General features: G+C 46.9%; 1 protein-coding gene and 1 long non-coding RNA gene across 4 annotated transcripts in view; one reads left to right on the forward strand and one right to left on the reverse strand.

Annotated features, from left to right (window-relative positions):
- The window catches only part of Acsl6 (acyl-CoA synthetase long chain family member 6), a 62,149-nt gene extending 48,472 nt beyond the window's left edge, over positions 1-13,677 (reverse strand). Inside the window, exon 1 of one of the 3 annotated variants that reach the window (XM_060363710.1) lies at positions 13,552-13,677. Coding sequence is in view for 2 of the 3 variants with exons in the window: in XM_021658231.2 (XP_021513906.1) it covers positions 13,124-13,172 (49 nt within the window). In the remaining variant the exon portion in view is untranslated. Of the gene's footprint in view, positions 1-13,123; positions 13,359-13,551 lie in introns of those variants that run through there. The other 2 variants (XM_021658231.2, XM_021658232.2) reach the window with 2 other exon arrangements.
- LOC132646468 (uncharacterized) lies at positions 938-6,749 on the forward strand. The gene is made up of 3 exons (XR_009584759.1): positions 938-1,113; positions 2,495-2,751; positions 6,180-6,749. It is a non-coding gene; the product is annotated as an uncharacterized LOC132646468 (long non-coding RNA).
- Positions 13,678-21,831: the final 8,154 nt, after the last annotated feature.

The raw sequence follows: 21,831 nt of genomic DNA on the forward strand, positions 1-21,831 counted from the left end.
CTGGCTACCCCAACTCACCATGACCATGCCTCCATCATCTGCCTTCAGCAACCTCCACGGCCATCCTCAAGATAAGCACCTCTCAAAATTTTCACTCACCCCAAACCCCTGCCGGAGACCATGGCCACACCCTTGTGGTGAGCAGACCAGAAAGAAAGGCTCAGACTGCCCTTCCAGAGACTCAGAAACAGAAGTAGCCTTGAGATCAGAGTAACAAACAGAAACACAGTGTCTTTTTGCAGGAGCCAAGATAAGCCTCGTCCTCACCATAAGTCGGGCTCAGCGAAACCACAGACCTGAGAGAAGACAAAGGGAAGCCGCCCCTTTGGAGATATCTACAAGGCAGAATGACCAGAAATGATGGCTGTGATGGACTAAGGCTTTGTGGGTAAACTGGAGTCCCATTGTTCCTCCTTCCACATAGCGCTCTGGGACAGTAGGCAGAACTTCAAGGATACTGGTGAGGGCCGTGGTCACCACACAGACAGAGGGACACTCCTGACTATGTCTCATTGTACAGGAAGGCAAGTCCTAGGCGCATCATGATCCTTTCCCTTTCAGATAAGTCCTCAGTAGGATTGCTAATGCCTTGGCCTCAGGGCCAGGAATCCATTTCAGTGCTAGCCTAGACTGAGGACAAGTTCAATGCTGCAAATTCAAGCTCAGTGAAAGATACATCTGCTCTCCTGGCAGGAATATGTGCTCAAGATTCCAACTGCAGATGGCCAAGGTACAGGCAGGACAGCTTCCTCCAGCTAGAACTGTGTTCCTTGAGGTAGACATGGCCCAGGAGAGATACACTGGGGTTCCTGAGGTAGGAGCGGAAACTAAAGGCGGACCTGCTTGCCTGCTGTCACTTGACACTGTTGTTTTCTTGGGGATGCCTGCTCGGACAGAACTGGAGTAAGAACAAGGATGGGGCTGCAGGATGGGGACCCGGAGGACAGCTAGGCTAGGGCAGAGTGGCACAGTGGGTTAGGAAGTCATAGGAAGAGCCTATAAAGAGTTGGCACCTGACAAGAGTCCTCAGTGTGGGGGAAAAGGCTTGAGCCTGGCGGTACCAAGGACCGGAGCAGGAACCTGAGGCTGATAGGAGATATTTAGCCGCAGAAGGTAAGCAATTACTGCTGGCCCTGGGGGCCTCATTCCTTCCAAGGCACAGCCTTGGTCACCTGACCACAGTCCAGTGCCCTGAGGCCTAGGGATACAAGTGACCCAGGCAAGCTGTGTCTCTTTGTCTTGGCCAAGAGTGCTGCTGCTGTAGCCTGGAACCCATATGGCTCTTTTATACCCACGCTTCCAGGTAGTTGTGTGTATGTGTGTGCACGCATACCATACACATTAAGCAATGAATCAGTCTTGCCTTTAATTCAAGGTACATTTTCTGACAACAATAAATTGCTATACTTTCTGGCTGCCATGGAAAGAAATAAAAGGGGATTTACTTCCACTGCAGCAGAAGGCCACGCTGAAAAACAAAAGTCTGCCTCCTTCTGCAACAGCACTCTGGAGGTCAGGGGTGGGTAGGGCTTGCAGCTTCAGTCTCTGGCTCCATAGCCCACAGGGTTAACTTGGTGCTCAAGCACTGGGCCCTTGGCCGGGCTGGGGACTGGGAACTCAGGCCTCCTTTCAAGGGCAGGATGAATGGGGGAATATGCAAATGGATGCCCTGCCTCCCAAGCTGCAGGGGAGGGCCTACTGCTGGCAGGCCTGTATCACCCCACTCTGGGCCTGTCACATGAAAGGGTTTGCACTCCTGTTTCTGGCTCCTGCAGCCAGGTCAGGCTGGGGCTGTTCTCACCAGAAAACAAAAATCTCTTTCAGACCAAGGCAAAGTGAGGCCCCAGGCAGCCCAAGCAATGCTATTGGAGGCTGTTCACGCTGACCTACTGAGGGTACCCATTCCTGAATCTTGACTTTCCATCCAAAAGAAAAGGCCCGGCATCTTTGCAGAGGGCCCGAGAAGCCTCTGTGGCCACTGAGGAAAGCACAGGGGTCAGGGTTAGGACAACAAACAGGATCGCCCATTCTGCAGTTCTGTTGATACTTGTCCTTTTCAAAAACAGCGATGGTTGAGATAGAGAACACAAGGTTGTTTGTTTCTTTTGTTTAGTTTTTGTATAAGGAGACCCCTGATAACTTCATAATGTTCATGATGAATGCCAAGGGAGGAACACAGAAAAACAGGGCTAGAAACAAACAAACAAACAAACAAACAAACAAAACGTGTAGTGAACAGGGAAAAAAGACTTTTAAGGACAGGGAACACTTGTATTCTCCACCTGGTGCTTCTGTTGCTTCTCTCGAGGAAGGGTAGAAAGGCATGGACATTTGGGGGGACCTGAGGAGGGGTATGGAGCTCCTGACTCTGGAGTACAGTCAAGGCCTCATACTAGCAAACAACAACATAAGCAAGAATTGCAACCCAGCAACTGCTTGAGGCCTGTTTTCCTTTCCCAGCTGTAAGTCTGTAGGTTTTTTTTTTTTTTTCTAGGAATCTCACCAGAAACCCCATTTACATGGAAAGGATATCCACCAACACTCTGTGCACCCCCACTGGTGCCTGGCTTCGTCTGATCAGTATAATTTCAACCAAGACATCTCAGAGTCATGTCACTTATCAAAAGAGAAAAAATGACTGGGGTGAACGGTTTCTTAGCAACCTGTTGCGTTACAGCTCCAGAACAACGGCATGGACAGATAAGGCCAGTGAAGCACTCTTCCCTGCGAAGCTCAGGCGCATGTTTCCAGGTAGGTCCACATGCAGCAAAGAGCACTCCTCTCTCTCTCTGAACCCTCTGGCTTTTGCCTATGTTGAAGTAACTTTACTAAGTCTCAGCTGTGTGCCACAAACTGGCTGGTCTCAAAATTTCTTTCCCACACTAAAGCTAGGAATCCCGGTTTTGCTTGAGTGGAGGTCCTTAAAAAGTCTAGGGGAACCTTAAGGCTGATGAGGGTGACGGTGGGTTGCTGTGTCTCTTTCCCTTCGCCTCTTATGCTCTGACATCCCAGGGTCACCAAGACCTGTCCACCAACCACGGAATAAATCTTGGACATCACAAGCACCCATGTGAGGCTCAGAATCCTGCTCTTAGAAATCAGGGATGCAGCAGGTATCAGAATAGGAGATAGTTCATCAGGCAGCTTTGTCATTCAGTCCAAACTAACTCATAAAGAATAACAAATGCCTTTCATTTGATCCAGCATGAAAAAATAAAAATAAAAAGTAATTTTATTTTCATCCAATAATTTACCAAAGGCTTACTTGCCTTACTGGTATGAAATGAAAAATGGGTTTTCTTAAACCATGTGTCTTAATTCCATGTTAAAATGTCAAGACTGTAAATTGCCATGTGGCCCATGCCATCTTAAGACATCAGCTTTTGAATTTCCTTCTTAAATAAAAAGGGTATTGTGGTTGCTTGATATTAAAACACAGTTAAGAGGTTTAAAATGTTTTAAGTAAATTCAAAGGATTACTACAGTTCAAACTTATTTTCTAAATCTCTTAAGAGTTGGATTGATTTGGAGCTATGATAAAGTATTTTAGTAGGGAGACGGTAGCCCGTGCCTTTAATCTCAGCGGAGATAGGCAGATCTCTATGAATTAGTTGTTTCCTAAATTCTAGAGTTACAGTGATCAAGGGGGTGGTGGCACAGGCCCTTAATCTCACCAGCCAGGGACAAAACTCATATATAGCTCCTAATTGGAATATTTGTACCAATTAGAGAAATCACATACCATACTTAGAGATTATTATAAAAACCCTCCACAGGGTTAGTAGAAAGGAAGCTAATTTCCAATGGGGACAGGAACAAAGAGCAGGTTTTGCAACTGCCTGTAAGCTCATCTTCGTGGATGCCACCCTGACCCATATTGTAGCAGAAGATACCTTCATTATGGATATTGTACTTGTTGGGGAATTGGCAACTAGGGACTCTAAATAGAGCAAAATGGAGCCCACCAACATCTGCCTGTTGGCTTCTACTTTCCACACACAGAGAATAAATATTCTCTCTTTGAGAAACAGATCTGGATATTTTATGAGGCACAGAGAACCTGATACTCAGTCATCGCCAACTGCCCCGTGGTCGTATAGGCACCCCTTACCATGACGGGGCAGATCCATCAGAGGCACAGTACTCACAGTCTTAGCCATGGTGGGAAAGGTATTACAGTGGAATTGGATTTTCTTCATGACCAGGATGCGGAAGCAAGGGGATCTGTGTCTTCCTGCACTGAGGATACAGCTCAGTTGCCTATAATTCTCATCCCTAAACCACTTCTCCCTCCCCCCAAGAAGGCACCTATTGAACTGTGGGGAGCAATGGAATGGTCACAACATTTGGCTAACTTATGTTTTTACTGATGGTTCATTAAACATTGATGGGAAAAACAAAATCAAAACCTAATGGAAAGTGTCAGCCTAAAGACCCGGGGATGGAATGGCCAATACTGAGACAACAACCACAAATTTAGCACAGGACTTTGGCTATAAGACAAATAACTGGGAAAGCAAAAGCAAAATCTCTATTTTCTCCAATTCATAGTGCGCGTGCAATGGTATAGCTATATGGTCATCAAAATGGAAAACCACTCGCTGTCAAATAAACAGCAAAGATATCTGGTCATGGAAGGCGTAAACGGAAATGGAAAAACCTAGCAAAACTTAGCAAACATCAAATTTCATGTGGCTCACACAGGCAAGACAGACAAAACTTCTGAAAATAATGAAATAGTGGACACATTAGCATCATGTTTAATTAAGACCAGCATGTTTAAATTTGCCAGGGAACAAATTCAGAATGAATCAGCAAGAATGAGAGATTACACGTTCAAAAAACTTGGAAGTTTACCCCAACACTAGATAGTAAGGGGAAATAGAGGACCAAATTAACCCAGGACAACCTGGTTTGTTTCATATTCAGCAATAAGAGAATAACTAACTATTATAAGAAATTCATAGTCTGGCTGTGGTTCATGTCTTTAATCCCAGCACTAAAAAAAAAAAAATTTTTTTTTAAAGTCCTAGCATTTAGAAGATGCACTCCTTTAATCCCAGCACTTGGGAGGCAGAGACAGGCACATAAGAAGTACAGTGGTTTAAATTTAAAAGCCTCTTTCAAAAAGCAGGCTGAAATTCCAAGCAAATGTCCTTTGTGATCCAAAAGTAAATACACTTAAACTTTGAATTTATATATAAAGAAAAGGGGAATATAGGTATATTTATCCACACATACTAAAGTATATTTAATTTCAGATTTAAAAAAGTAATTTAAATTGAAAGAATACTTTTTCTGTTGCCAAAAACCATTTTGCCCTAAAGAGAGATATAATCTTCTGAAAAAAAGAATCCCTCAGAGATGGGGGGGGCAAGATTTTGCTTTTATCTTTCCAAGAGAGTAAAGGCATCCAAGTAAGAAATCAGAGACCACTGGACTAGCAAAACAGCTGAAGAAAAAGGATGGCTCATCAAGAGAAAATGTCCCAAGAAGAGTAAATTGGCCAAGTGATCTCGCCCACCTCCACTTGTCTCTGCTGCCCTCTACAGATATAAGTGGCAAATGGTCTTTATGTGGTCCCAATTCAATTAAAAATTAAAATTGGGTTTGGAGTCAGAATGTGGTTCTCTCTTTCTCTAAACCCACACGTGCTTGTTAAAAGGAAACCCAAAATCTCTGTCTCATATCAGAAGAGCCACCTGATATAGAACAGAGGAAAATGAAAGATAAGGGACTATTCTATTGCTACTGATCTCATAATCCTTTGGTTTTCATTTGACTTTTTAAAGCTTTTCTTAAGATACAAATATTATTTCAAAGTCTGTAAGATTATTGTGTATATATAGACTTTCTGTTGTGATACTATCAGTCACACAGAGTACTAACTAATTCTAGAAATAAGCTTCATCTAGGTTCCCGTAGGAGCTTTCAGGTTTGAGTCTGAAGTAACTAGGAACAAAATTTGTGTACCCTGGAGGTACTTACTAGCTTTGTGGTCCTCAAACGTTTCATAGATCTGCTGAATATGGCATTTAAATTGTTTAAGTTTTATGCCATTCCTAGCAGTGACTTTGGAGGTCTCCAAGAAGATGATGGGACCCTACAATGATGAATCCACCTTGATTGTGGCACACTAATCATGGGGTAAAACTGCCCCTTGCCTCTTCTGTTGCCAGGTTCTGCACAACTTGTGGACACCTTTTGGTTGACTGCCAGGATTGCCACTAAGCCCACAAGCACCACCCAAAGATCAGCTTCAGACCACAAACTGCTCAGGACTTTCAGATTGCTGAGTTCATGAGACTGATATGAACATGCAGAACTTTGAACTCAAAAATACTTAATCCTAAGACTGCGAAATACAACCAAGCTGGACATTGTGGAAAGCCTGGAAGAAATATCTTTGCTATTGTAAATAGTTTTACTGTGTTAGAGTAAAAAAATCTTTCTTTTTTTTATTTAGACAAAAAGGGCAAAATGTTGCAGGATATTTGATCACATTGTGAACCCTGAGATTGTTTACTGAAAAATCCTGTTTCTAGTTGTAGTGTGGCTCAGCCCTAGCACACACCTTTAATCCAAGAGCTTTCTGCTTGAACAAGATTAAGCAAAGTCAGCCATAGGTCAAGAAGCATAACAAGAAATCAGTTGACAGAGACTGAACATAAGAACAAAACCATAGAGAGTAAAAGGAAGTCAGGAAGATGGATAGAGAAATGCCCAGGAAGGTAGCAGAGGGCTTTTTTTTTTTTTTTTTTTTTTTTTTTTTTTTTTTTTTTTTTTTTTTTGAGTTGGTGTGGGAAAGGAGCTTTTCCTTTTGGGACATCAGATGAGGAGGAAGGTCAGGTGGGTACTTTCTTTGCCTCTGAGCTAGTAGGCTTTCACTCCAGCATCTGGCTCCTGAGTCTTTGTTGGTAAAATTGAATGACTGAGATTTTTGTTTTTAAACACACACACACACACACACACAAAGTGAGAGGTGCTGTATGGATTTCCTAAAATCCAAAGCCTATGACCTTGTTGGCTTTGCAGCACTAAGAAAAGGCCTGGTCCTGGTATGGTAATGGGACTTTTGCTACCATCCACATGCCTCTGGTGTCCTACTTTAGGTTGAGGTCACACAGAATATTTATGAAGGTAAGATGCCAGATAGTCTCCAACAAAGTTTGGAGAGCCATCCATGGAGGAGAATCAAGAGGCAGAGGAGGAGAGGGAAGGCACTATGGGTCCAGAAAATGGGAATCTCACAAGTTACATCATATCCTGCTGCCTAGCCTGTAGCAAGGAAACCAGGAACACACACACCCAAATCCCCAACTACTCTGCTGGTGAAGGGAAGGATTTTTGTCCCTGCATATGGCCAGGCTTAGAAGATGGCAGAGTGGCAGCTGAGTAGGGGTGCGTTGAAGGTGTACCCCAGAAAACAACATCCTATCAGCAGAGAGGTACAGTCACCCCTGCTGAATTTCTCTGTCTGCTAAGTAGTGTGTTAAAGTCTAGATGGCTTCATGTGGCCCCAGTTCTGGAAACAGAGCAGACGAGCGGCTACTTCTCAAGCCAAAGTGATCTCAGCCAGCCTAGATACCCCCACCTTCATGTTGGTAAGCATCTTTCTACTTCTCAAGCCAAGGCTATCTCTGCCAGCCTGGATACCTCCACCTCCATGTTGGTAAGCATCTTTCTTCCATTGGCCTGAGAACATCCTGTCCAGGGTCTTCCTTATCTGATCTCACTGGCTGGCCCACATCCTACCTTGCTGTTCTCTCTCTCTGACCATCCTGCTATTTAGTTTCTGACTGACCTTGCTGTCCAGTTTCTGGTTGACCTCAATGTCTATTGACCATTCTGCTCATCCTCAGAACCTACAGTCAGTGTTCACAATGGTCTGCAGGTAGAGCTAGGGCAGGTAGGACTCTCAGAGGAGTCAAAGTCCCAATAGTCCAGTGATGCTAGAGGGGGAAATGAATGGGGCTAATAATGGGCCCAATCCTGCTTCCCAGATCCATAGTTGGGACAGATAGTTCTGAGACTGAGTTAGTGGGGTTTGTCTCAGAACTGACCATTCAACCAAGGGTTGCCGTCTTTCTCCATTGCCTCCCCTCCCCCAGTGGCCACCAATCACTGGATTGATTCCTGGCTCCAAAAGGTACCAATCTTGAATTGCTTATCTCAGGGTCTAGAAACTGCGATTTTAATTATTCTTGCTCTAAAGCCTTCAGAAGCAGCCAGCATGGAATGAAAGCCTGACTGGATAGAGTGCAAGCCAGAGTTAGCCACTCCCAACCTTCCAAACATATCCTCTATCTGAATACCTTGTCTGAGGTGGGGAGATGAAGGATATTTCTGGGAAGAACAGATGGATAGGGTCCAGTGGGTCTAGTTGAAATAAAATGATTCAGGATCTAAGATTATTGATTAGAAAGGGGAGTTCAGTTCAGAATTTCTATCCCAACATGTGTCCCCTATCCCCACTTCTATCTCTCACAGACCTCAAGACTCCCATAAGTCAGGAGAGTATTTGGCTCTGGCTACACCTGATGGATGAGTGAAAGGAAGCCATCTCTAAGCATCCTAAGGACAACTTCCAGGCCCAAAGCACATTCCTCCCACAGCACTCTCTCCCCTACAAATCCTGAGGTCTGGCAGACAGCGAGTGAGAACTGTGGCTAGGCCAAGGTCAGGAGCTGGGACTATCACACCAGGCCATCCACAAAGGCAAGAGCTTGGCTGGATCTTCCTCTCAGCTATGCTGGGCAATGTACCCAGAGCTGCCTGCCTGTAAGGAGACAAGACCATGGAGTTCCAAGGAAGCAAGAGCCCTCAGAGAAAAGAAATCTTCCTTCTACAGAACCATCCATTCTTCAGTGGTGGTACATTCCTCTATCCATCCATCCATCCATCCATCCATCCATCCATCCATCCATCCATATTCCTCCCTCACTTCTGGAGCCCCTCAACATCCCAGCCTTGACAATAAAAGGAACCAAGCAAAATTTGTTTCTGTAAGATGAGGCCACTGACTAGAGATTCCACTCAGCTATGCTGGGCAGAGCAGTCAGCACTCATTTTGGTTTGTTTGTTTGTTTTGAGAGAAATATTGTATACCTCAGGATGACTTGGAACTTGCTATGTAGTCAAAGCCAGCCTTAAATTCCTGCTTTTTGTGTCTGCACCCCAAGTTCTGGGATTGCAGGCATGAGCTACCATACTCAAATTTTACTTCAGACTCTCCCGTTGCAGATCTTTCCTCATGAGGGCCCTCTTGCCTAGAATGACTTTTCTTATTTTCCTACTTCATTTCTGCTTGTTAGAAACCTGGCTCTCCTCTGGGCTGCAAGTCTGGGAATACATGACCCTCAGCTTCTACAAGTTGCTTTCCACTCAAATTTCTCTAGGTCTCACTTACTGCTTCGTGTGGTTAGTGGTGATAACAGCAACACGGCATTGTGGGAAGACAGAAGGGAAGCTTGCAGAATCGTAGAAACGTGGTGATTGACGTCCAGTGTGTGCAAGGTGAAACAGAAATCCCCTCTTTCATTTCAGTGAATTTCTAAGTGCCCGCGGTGTGTCTGGTGCTGGCTAGATAAACAGCATGCACTCTACTATACAAAACATGCTTCCTTTTGCAAACAAGTCAGACCTCCTCCTTACCACCCCACATATGGAACAGCCTTGAATTCTATCACAGCTGTGGCCGAGCCAAGTTCTGCTTCCTCATGGTCAGCCTAAGAGCCCTTAGACTCACAGATCCCAAAGAATCAGCAGGAGAGCAGGGTGGCTAGGGTCTGCTGCCCCCTGGTGCCTTGCTAGCCACAGCCTTACCATTTCCATGCAGGCTGCAGAACAGCTAAAGAATACAGAGGTCAAAATCTTTCTACAAGGTAAAGGACTGAGTGCTAATGCAAGCTTCTTTCCTCTGGGAGTCGTGCCCCACGCACCTGATTTTCCCGGAGCTCCAGCATCAGCCCCAATTTTTAGCTGCCTTTTGGGGCTTCCTTTGACTGCTATGGGCCTTGGGCCAGTCATTGCCTGGATCTAGGGATGAGATCTGATGGGGCTGAGCTGAGGTAGGCTGTGCATGTTTGTACCTGGTTGGCCAGATGCCTGTCACTTCAGCCTCCTGTAGCCATGCCTCACTCCAATAGAGCCCGGTCCATATCTCCAGAGCAGGGATCCTCAGAGATGAGACTGGAGGCTCATCTCTGTCTCTTTATAGAGCCCAGCCCCCAATCAGGCCAACCTGAACTACATCTAGTCTCATAACATAATGATCCCACACAACAGTCCTTTCCTCCTGACTCAGCCTATCTAAACAGAGGGCTCTTCTTTGCTCCTTGATAAAATCTTCTCCAGGTCCCATCCAACAACCCAGGCACTCAAGGCAAAAGACCATAAAGACTCGGCATCATCACAGTTCTCTCTGCATACCTTCAACAGCTCTGACTTCCTTTATTTGACGCTTTCTGGACACACACACTCCTAAGGATGAATTCTGCTTTGTAATCTACTTTGTAACCCAGTGTAGCTTCCAGGTTCCTGCTAGTCACTCAAGCAGGAAGATACTCCTGAGTCTACCTGTCTTTGACAAATCCCCATGTCCTGTAGAAATCCACATGGGCATAACTGGTGGGCAAGGTCTGAAGGTAAGCAGGTTGCATCTTGTGCAAGATTATAGAGCTACATCAGCTGGAAGGAAGTGGCACCCTTTTAGAAATGTATCTATCAAGAGTGGTGCTTCTCTCCAGTCCACACAGGTGTCATAGAGGCAGGCAGAAGTCCCAATCTACAGATCCCATTGTCCTCTTAGTGCCTGGGATATGGAGGGCGCGTTTCTTACCAGAATGAGCATCTGACTCATGCTGGACACATAGCATTGTCTCTGTATTTACAACTTAAAACTCAGAGTAGCTCTGGAATGGTGCAGTACTGGGCAGCCCAGAGCATTATGGCTGCCCCTCTTCCAGGTCTCTCTTTCCCCATCTTTCCCTGAGAGCCTTTGAGGTCAACCTTTGCCAGACAAGCCTTGTTTTCCAAGGGACACACTGAGTAGCAAAAAGCACATAAAGAGTGACATTGACTCAGGAGCAGCTTCCTGTTTCAGGAACCTGGTAGCTACACTGCATTATAAAGTAGATTACAAAGCAAAATTCATCCTTAGGTGTGTGTGTGTGTGTGTGTGTTAATGTACATTTTCAGACCCTTCCATCCCAGGAGAAAGCCTGAGATCTAGCAAAGTCCTAAGGAGAACAGACACACTATCTATAAAGCTCCCACAATGTATTTGGGGCATTATACCCAAGAAAAACCATACATCAGACTCAGCCTTCTAGCTAACAGAACAGCTTGGCCTCTGTGGAAGCAGCTGCCACCTATCACGGGAAAAGCTCTGCTGAACTCCTGGAGGCCCTTGTACAGCCCATCAGTGAGGCAGAGCTCTCCCCACCCCTTTTCTCATCTAAGGGGTCATGACAGAAGGCCAGCCTGACTCAGGGACAGTTGTATAGCAGTTGTAGACAAGAAGCCTCCACAGTCAGGGGCTTCTCTCACAGGCTGCTGCTGATCCCTATCACAAGTGGATCTGTAGCCTCTGGACACACAGAGCAGACCAAAGCTTCAGAACCAAAGACCAAAGCTTTGAACCCACGCTGGGTGGGGTTCTTCAGGACAAAGAGGGCTCATAGGCCGTTTCATCATGTAAGAAATAAATAGTGTCTGTTACTACCACCGTTGTCATCATCATCATCATCATCATCATTATTTTTAATATCCATGACCCCAGCTTTAGCCTGTCCTTGCTTGCTGGGCACTCAGCAGGACCGGAGTAGCCCTGAGCAGCCTGTCACCAGACACTGGCGGACAGAAGGAGCTTAGGGAGTTGAGGGGGATTAGAGAGGTCTTAGCCTCCCCAGCTCAGGGAAAATGTCCCTGCGGCCTAACTCAGGACGATGGTGGGGGTGGGGAAAATAATTACCTAGCCCGTCATCCCCTCAGGTTCAGGCCTGACATAACCAAGCACTTGCCATGAATTGATCAGCTAAAACTTCAGATCAAACTCCAATCTGCCATCTATGATCCACATGGCATTAGGCAAGTCAGTCTTTGAATCTCAATAATAAAAGAGGGACCATCAACCTCCTAGGTTTTGCTGTGAATTTAAACAAACAAACATACAACCACAAAACCCCCACATGGCTCACAAAAGATCAACCTCTGCCCTTCCTTTAGCTCGGAAACGACTTTCTCACCACCTCTGGTGGTGCTGTCTGAATATCAAATGAGAAATACTAGCATGCACAAAGCATTTGCCCTGGGCTAGGCCAGGTATAACCAGGGTAAAGGCCGAGCATATATATTAATAGTTTCACATAAATTATCAGGTTTATTTTGCACAGGGCTGGGGCCGTGGTTGGGATAGAAACCGTTTCGAGGTATGAGCTGGAGACTTGGAGTGGGGAGAGGCCAGTGCAGAGAAGTAGTAGTGGTAAAGGGATGGGCCCACGAGTGGAGTCCAGGTATGGGTGTAGGGATTTGGGGAAATTGCTAAGCAGAGATCCATGGGGGGGGGGGGGCGGTCCAATAGCTTCCCAAGAGGGTGCAGAGATGAGGGAGCAGTGAAAGCCAGGACACAGCCCTGGGCAGAACTAAGGGGCAAGTAACCAGCCAATCTTGTCCTCTGACTAAAGGGCAGCAGGAACCGGTAGTAAGGAGGCTTCTGGCTGGACTCAGGAAGCCCAGGCCAGCCCTTCTGTACAGTTCACCTACCACAGGCCCTCCAGGCCAACAAGCTTGGGTTTTAGTCTCTAAAGATGAACAGGGACACGGAAAAGTCTGCCCTTCCTTTGGCTCAGGGCCTGATCTATCACCGGCCCTTGTGGTGAGGGCCTTGAGAACTGAAGGAAGGTTGTTGGGGGTCTCAGTGAGCAAGGCCCTTCCTCTGGGCTGACCCAGCTGGTTTCCCAACGCTGCCCATGGGCCTTGCCGGAATTGGGGAGGGGCGGCCTAGGGGACTTTCAAGGGACTGCTGCAGAGGGCTCCGCAAGGTGGGGATGTCACACCCGCACCCCGGGCCAAGATACTACAGCTTCCCGGAGATGGAGGTCGGGATCAGACCGGGACTTACCCGCAAACAGCCAGAGGGAGCCCCCGGACACCAAGAAGAAGGTCAGCATGTCGGTGAACGGGCCCAGCCCGGCCCGCACTGCTTCCCCGGGCCCCGCAGTCCCGCAGCCCCGCAGCCCCAGAGCCACTGCCGCTGCCGCCGCCGGGTATTTTTAGCCCCCGCCTCCCCGCGCCGCTGCGGAGACCCGGCGGGAGGGGGAGGGCGCGGCGCGCGCGCGCGCGCTCCTCTCGGAACCCGACTCCCAGCCCCGCAGCGCGGCCCAGACTCCTGGGCGCAGAGACAGCTGCGTCCGAACCGCCGAGTCCGGCTGGGGGAGGGGCCGCGCCGCACGCCCCGCAACGTTCCGGGGGAAACGGGCTGGATGTGGGGGCTCACGGGCGCGCTGCCGCTGCCACTCACCCCCCCCTCCGCCCACGAACGACCTTTACCTCCGCACAACCGGCCGCCAGGGTTTTATGGTTAGACAGGCTCAAGTGGCAGCGGGGTCCAGAGCTGCTGTCCCAGAAAGTGCACTTGCTGATGGGCCGTTCCGGCTGAATCAGACGCCCCCTAGGACCTGATTGTGTAGACACTGGGAACCTGAGAAAGGGAGGCAGTGATGGGGGGGGGGGGACTATGTAGGTGAGGCTAGATTGGATAATGCCTAGACTTAATGAGAATGCTCAAGGTCAGGTTGGAAGCCACGCAAGGTCGCGGGAAGACTCACCAGCTGCCATGTAGTCATCAGTCTCCAGGCATGTCACATGAAGCCACAGGCAACCACATGGAATCATAGGTGTCTCCCGAGGACACAGGCAGCGATGGTTATATGTGGTACAAGAGAGCTCAAGTTCCTCTCAGCTGTGATGAATAGCCATACAGCCACCAAGTTGCTGATGGCCACATTGTTGGAATCCCTCGGTCTAGGAACAAAAGGGGAAGGCCTGGTTCTGTGGTTTTCCAAGAGAATAAAGGCGGGTGTTCTGATGGGGCCTCAAAGGACATCTTCAGGTGGATTTCAGGAAGTTTTCTTCAAAGCTCTTTCTCGTGCTCTTCTTCAAGCCTTCAGGACTCACTAGGCCTCCAGCACCTAGGACAGCGCTCAGGCAGCCCAGACTTCTCTTAGAGCAACCTGACACTGGTTAAGACTAGGACCAAGAGCAGCTGGACAATGGTGGCACAGGCCTGCAATCCCAGCATTTGGGAGGCAGAGGCAAGTGGATCACTGTGAGTTTGAGGTCAGCCTGGTCTACAGAGTGAGCTCCGGGACAGCCAAGGCTATTCAAAGAAACCCTGTCTCAAAAAACCAAGAGTGAGGGAGACAGAGACAGAGAGACAGAGAGACACAAAGAGACAGACACAGAGAGACAGACAGGCAGGCAGACAGACTAGGATCAGGACCAGGAGTAAGAGGATGAGAAACCAGAAAACAGATCAGGAAGCAAGGGGTAGACAGGTGAGATCCCTTGCTGTCTGTGCCCTTGGACCCATAGCTGGGCTGCAACTCTCTCTCTCTCTCTCTCTCTCTCTCTCTCTCTCTCTCTCTCTGTGTGTGTGTCTGTGTGTCTGTGTGTCTGTGTGTTGGGAGAGGGGCCGTCCTGCATCTTTAGTATTGGTGGGTTTGTCCAGGCCTCTCTGTGTGAGCCTTAAAGATGTACAATCTACAGACACATCTGCAATAAGTCTCTACAACAGAGCATTCTTCCCGTTACAGACACTGGCTCCTGAGAGGGCTGCTCTTGCCTGAAGTCAGGCTCTTCCTGGCAAGGGTTTTTCTGGAATCTGAAACTCGGCAGGCCACTCTATGAGAGGATCACAGAGGTGATGTGGTAGGGTGCTTCCCGGTGGGTGCCATGGCAGTCAGAAATCCCTTCTGCATCGCAGTGGCAGCAAACTAATTGGAGGCCTGCTCAGGGAGACCCAAGCAGGGGAAGCCTCTAGGCTTGGCAGAAGAAACAGATATTTTCAAGTCAGACCGACTTAGGGAGTTGGACAGACAATGTCTCCATAGGCTAAGGGACTCAATGAATAGCTACGAGCAGAGCAGGGTCCTGGGAGCCAAGCAGCAGCTCTGGGCCCATTCCAAGCTGCAGAAGCATCTAGGGTCCTGGATAGCTTCTGGCAACCTCTTCTCCAGAGTGATGTCATATGACACATTTAGCCTGGCCCCTGCAGCAGGTCGCATGCAGCTACTCTTCCTACAGATGTCTGTTTCTTGTATTACAATTCAAAAATCTGTGCTGGTGCTGAGCTGATTACAGCTTCACTGCTTTCTTCTGAGGGTTACTAGGTTTCTCCTGAGGTATAGAGACAGAAAGGCTCTGGGCTGGCTGCAGGATCAGAGCCAGGTCTCTCTTCACTCTAGGCCTGTCTTCTCCACTGAGTCATAGGACTGTTCTTTTCTGTGCTGGGCTGTGAAGCACTCCCTCCTCCTTGTAGATGTCTGTCATGAACTAGACATCCATGACTCTGAGACTTCCAGACTGCCTGGGTCCAGCAATTGTGGAACACAGCAAGAGAGAAGCCAGTATCCAGGGATGCCCAGGCCAGGTGGCATGAGGCTTTCACATCAAGCCATGCAGTGGCCTCCTAGCTTCTATTCCTTCATTTTATTTCATTCACTCTTTAAGCTACTCTGTGTTCTGTGCCATCTCCTGGAGTGAGGGGGCAGGCAGGCAAGTCAGAAGCAGAAATAACAGCAGTCCAGCATAGTAAGCCAGGAAGCAGAAGGACATCCCTAACCTAACCCTGGGAAGACACCCTGGAGGAAGAAGTATTTATATTGGACCTTCAACCTTAGGGTAAGTGTTTAGATAGAAGGTGTCCCCCAAAAAGATTCATATGTTGAAGTCTTGATCTTTAGGTGATGCTTCTATTGACAGGGGATTATATAGTGAGTGTGCTAACTTCATCCTTCAACAGTGGAGTAATCCTTTGATGAGTTCATAGCTGGTGGGCTACAGGGAAGTAAGACCTAGTTGAAGGAAGCAGGCTTGGAAGGCATGGCTTTGAAGGGTGTGTCTTATCCTATCTCCTCCTTCTCATCCTCCTTGCTTTCAAATGAGTATCTCTGCTCCATCTCCACCACAAAGCTCTTCTTTTCTGCAGGCCCAGAAACAGCCAAGCAACTGTGGACTGAGACCTTTGAAACTATTATCCAAGACAAAACTTTAAGTTGATTTTCCTCAGGCATTTTATCAGCGTGGCAGAAAGTTGACTAACACGTTGGCCATCACAGTTGAGTGAAGGATAGTGGTCACAATACTGCTCTAATTCTGTGATGGTGTGAAGCCTGGGGACACCTCTGCCCCTTTCTGTGTCCATTGATGCAAGTGAATACCTACCCAGGGGCTTCTGGTACAGCTGAGTGACCAGATTCTAGGTCTACAGCAGCCTCCATCTACCCCTTGTCCAGTCTGCTAATGCCTATGAGATGATGAGCCTAAGATGGATGAGTTCAGATGATCTTCATGTAGAACATTTGAGCCATGACGCTTTGGTATCTGTAAGTCAGAAACATGCTTTCTGTTCTGGGGATGGAATCCAGGGCTTCACATATGCTAGGCCAACTGCTCTATTACTAAGAAGCATCCCTAATCATTCCTACCAGTTCTGAACATATATTGATAATATTCTACATTGTAAGGGCCTCTTTCTGGAGGGCCCCAGAAAACTCACTTTTCCAGCCTCCTGTGAGTCTAGGAATGGGTAAGTAGATTAGGCTGTGCCAAAGAGATATGTCTTCATGAGCACCTGACCAGAAAGTCAGAAATGAGTGGGAGAGAATCCTGCCAATGGAATCGATCTTGCTGGCATCAGGAAAGTAGCAGATGCAATGGCTGGTGGGAGACTGTGGGAACTTTTCTTGGAAATTTTAGGCTCTTTTTTGAACTGCCCATGAATGTTATAAGTTATGCAACTTTTCAGTATGCTCTTTTTATGCTAAAAAGAATCTATGTGGACTTGGTGCTGTTTATGGCCAAGAACCCAGATTGTCTCCTTCACCTTCCCATTGCTCAAGGTCTTTTCAGCCCTTGTACTCTTGTGGATGTGCAGCTAAGCATATAGCACGGCACATGCTCTGTCCCTCATGGCTGCCTATACTGTAGAAACGGAGACTCTGGCTGGTGGGGCTTGCTGAGCGGGACAGGGTATCACTCTGTAGCCCTGGCTTGCTTGAAACTCACTACACAGAACAGGCTAGTCTCAGAACTCACAGAGAGCACCTCTGCCTCCCCAGTGCTGAGCAATTCAAATGTGTGTACTGCCATACTTGGCTCTGGGCTAACCTCTTGAAACTCAGAATAGCCACTCAGAAGAGCCACCTCATCTACAGCAAAAACTTTGAAGACACAGAGCAGCAGCTGGAGAGATGTAATGTCCAATTCATGTTTCCTCTCATTTAATAAAATTGTTCATTACAGGCTGGAGAGAGAATGCAATGTGTTGGTATAATGTTCTTGGGGAATGTATACAGTTTACCCTTGTTCATTCAAATGTTGACTTCCCTGCCCCACTCTCTGGCTTCAATCGGGACATGGCACTGTGATGTTGATTCTAAGCATCACCTGTCTCAAGTTTTTGAAAACATGCCACCGTTTGTTCTCTGTATTGCCAATAAAACAACCAGCCAATGCTGAGCAATGGAGAGAATAGGGTGGGACATCCTGGTCAGGAGGGGAGGGAAAAGAAAGGAGTGGGAGGAGTCGGAAAGGAGATCAGTGAGAGAGGACTTGGAACCAGGAGGAGAGATGAACCGGGCCCGTGAGAAATCTGAATGGGAGGAAACTATGTGGGCTTGGAGGTTTAGGATGGAGTAACTATTGCCCAGCATTGTGCTCTAGGTTAATGAAATACATCCTAGTCTCTGTGTGTTGATTTGGGTTACAGCTGGTTTAGGAATAACCACTGTTTAACTAAAAGATAAATCAATAATAAATATTAATAATCAACAACAGCAGTGCTTAGGAGTACATACTGCTCTTGTGAGAGTTCAGTTCCCAGCAGCTCACAGCTGACTGTAACTTCTGCTCCAGGGGCTCTGACACCCACCGTCTCCTGGCCCCTGCAAGCATTGCATTCATATACACAACCTTCCGCCCCACCCCTCCCCCCACAGCTTAAAGTAAAAGCAAATAAAGAAAGCTTAAATCTTGTCTAATGTAGACATTTTGGGAAACACAGAGAAGCAAGTGCACATTAAGGTGTGGACCGGTGAGATGGATCAGCAGGTAAAGGTGCTTGTTCCCAAACTTGATGATCTTTGTTCAACTCCCTGGAATCACACAGGTGGATGGACTCACACAGGTTACCCTCTGACCTCTACATGTGCACTGTGGCACAAGATGCACCCCTAAACACACATAAATAAGTAAATGTGAATTTTTTTAATTAAAAAAACAAAACAAAACATTTTCTTTGAGCCAAAAACAGGTCATAGTGGAAATAGCTTAAAAAGCTCTCTGCTTTAGGGAACTGCCATTGCCCAGCTATCGCACAAATTAAACCATTTACTGGAAAGGTTTTCTTTTGGTTGGAAACTCTTTGATGAGCTGACCAGACAAACAGAGTTGAAGATATTGTTTTTCTTTAAAAAGTCAGTTAAATGACTGGGGAGCTCCTGAGGGGTTTTGCAGGGTCACAGGAAGACAAATCAAAGCTCTTGTAGGTTTCCTGTCTACCACCCTAGGGGTGAATGGTGGTCAAACCACTGGTTCCCAGGTTCCCAAGGAGGCTTTCATGCATATGTCTTGGACTATACAAGGTTTGGTTGTGTGTGTGTGGGGGGGGTGTTTTTTGTTTGTTTGTTTGGTTGGTTTTTTTTGCAAAACAAAGTACAATGTAAAGACATTGAAGAGAAAGTTGAAGAAAATATAGATGAATGTTGTATTGGCTGTGAATGGGGAAAGTCGAAACCACAAGGGAAAAGGTTGGTAGACTTGAATTCAGTTCTGACACATGCAAATTTAAAAGGACTGTATGCTAAAACCACCATTAAAAAAAAATCTAAAAGATGAATAGACTGTAAAATACTATGTCACTCCACAACAAAGGGTTTGCTAGGTAACTCAAACTAATGAGGAAAGAGAGACACACACACATACAGAGAGGAGAGAGAGAGAGAGACAAAGAGTGGGGGAGCTACAGATAAGGGATGGATGATTCAAGGAGAAGAAATGGCGCCCCTTTCAGCACGTTTGACACTTCCTGACTGCCTATGGAGGGGAGACATGAGGCATAAAATTCTCCTCTCTCTAGCACTCACTGTAACATCTCTGATCCCTGAGAGAATATCCCTGTCTCATTCACCCTGAAACCCCGTGGAAGGAGAGTACTGATCACCAGCATAATTCACCTAATTTTGTCTTTTTATGGTTCACTTTCTGCCTCTTTAATGTCTCCCTCCTGAGTCTCTCTTTCCTTTATCTGCCTTGGGTTCCAGGTTGATAGACATCTTTACAACAAGGGACTGAAGTCACCCTCCAATAACAGCAAGGCTAGGACAGATAACCCACCAACTGGTAGCCATTATCAATGGATGGCAAAGCCCTGCCCCTGAGTAGGAACAGACACCTTCAGGAATGACCGTGATAATTTCTTCAGACCACCTCAAAGAACCAGAACTGACATAACGGCCTTTACCAGGATTGTCTAATTACACATACATCTTGACCTTAACCCAGTTCATCTTCTATTTTAACTTAAGCTCATACCAACACCCCAGAGACAAGCTTTGGGTCACTGAAGCCCTTTATCTGTTACTTTCCCCAACACAGCCAGTTTGATTAGACTTTCTTTCTCTGTCATTCACCGCTATTCATCTCTCTCATTTTAAAATTTTGGGGGAGGGCACAGGGTGTCCTAAGTTGGCCTCAAACTTGGTATGTAGCTGAGGATGACCTTGAATTTCAGATCCTCCTGTCTCTGCTTCCCAAGTCTTGGGGTTATAGTCTTTCACCACACACCCAGCCTACACAGTGCTGGGAGGAGACCCACCACTTTTTGTTTGATGGTTGAGCACTCTACCAATTGAACTACATACCCCCGGTCCCACCCATCTCTTTAATTCCTGTGTTAGGATGGGGAGCTGAGCTTAGTCTGTTGGGATTCTCAGAACTGGGACTTTTCATATAAAACTCCAATAATGCCATCACTTTTTCCATCTGCTCAAGACCTGGGTTATTTTTTCTGAGTAGCCAGTGAGGCATCAACCTCTCTCACCCCAAGTCAGGCCAGATGACTTCCAGCAATAAATCATAAGATAATGTGCGTTTCTGAGGGTCTGAAATTCTAAAGATCTTTTGGTAAACTGTATCACTTACCCACTGATGCCCACCAGTGGCTTTGCTTAGGAGTTAACACAAAGCAAGAAAAATCAGGATTATATGTGCATAACTTATTGCCATCACTGCTTGCAGACCCTGAAGTCTGTGGGAACTTGCCCAAGACTTCATGTTCTGTTGTGCCATTAAAGGACCACAGTGACCTTGGGTTGGGACAGGGTTGGAGATGACCACCTTCAAAGTAGTGTCTGCCTAGGAAGAACAAATGGAGGAAGAGAAAGAGAAGAGAGGAAGATCCTGTTAGGGATGGAAGGAGGGACTCCTGGAGGTCCAGGAAGGCAGAGAGCATTCTTAAGAAGCTGGCACATCCCCCGGAACTGGAAGGAGCACCACATCGAGTTCTCCAAGGAACTGAGAGAGAAAGGTGTAGCGAGGACAGAACATAGTTTGTCAAAGAGGAACATCAGAGTACTTGGTCTGGAGAAATGGTCAGGGGTTAAGAGTACTCTTCCTCTCCCTTTCCCTCTCCCTCCCTCTCCCCTTCTCCCTTTCTTCTCCCTCTTACTCTCTCTCTTCTTCTTCCCCCTCTCTCTCTCTCTCATCTCCTAAAATTAGGAATAGAATTTTATTTTTTTTTATGGGGAAAAGAAGGAAGCAAGAGCTAATTCTTTGCCAAGAAGCACATGGATCTCAGGAGCCACTCTGTTTTTTAGTAGCAAGTATAAACAGAACCTCAGTGACCTCATCTCTGAAGCTATTTTAGTGTCTTTGTGGTTTGTGGATGGAGCAAAACCTAGAGAGGATGAAAAAGAGTGCCTCCTGTATTTGTAGAAACATCAGGACCAACCACAAGTGCTCATCCATGATACAACAGGAGTGAATCCACCTGAAACGTCAGTGTGGGCTTTATGTCAGTCCCACGCATAATAATTTCCAAAAAAAGGCGAAATCAGAATCTGCATAGTGAAAACTCCTAAATGGGGAAGTGGAAATGGAACATAAAACCCTTGGGGTAGACCTGCAGTAGAACTACGTGGTGAGAAGCAGTGGTATTGCAAGGTGAATTCCCAGCAGCAGCAGGGTAAGGAGTGAAAGGCGGGGCTCAGTCACCAACACCTGTGGAGAGTCAAACTGAAAGCCACAGGGCCACCCTCCCCTATCACTCTATCACCCGGGGCACTTACTGTACAGGCCTAAACGTCACTCAGCCACCTGCCATTGGTAAAGAAAAAGTTGATGCTGTGGAATTGCTCAAGGAAGGAGAAATCACGGGGCAGATGTGAACCCCTGTAGGTCCTGGGAACAATTCCCCTGAGATAGTGCTTCCTGTGTCAGAGTCAGTAGAGGCCTGCTGAGTAGGGAAAGGCTAATCATCCATTTTAAATCCCTAGGGAAGACCATGAAGGGTGATGTTAGTGAATGGGGTATAGACCAATTGAAATGCTT

This window comes from Meriones unguiculatus, chromosome 11 (assembly GCF_030254825.1).
Source record: "Meriones unguiculatus strain TT.TT164.6M chromosome 11, Bangor_MerUng_6.1, whole genome shotgun sequence".
Taxonomy (NCBI): domain Eukaryota; kingdom Metazoa; phylum Chordata; class Mammalia; order Rodentia; family Muridae; genus Meriones; species Meriones unguiculatus.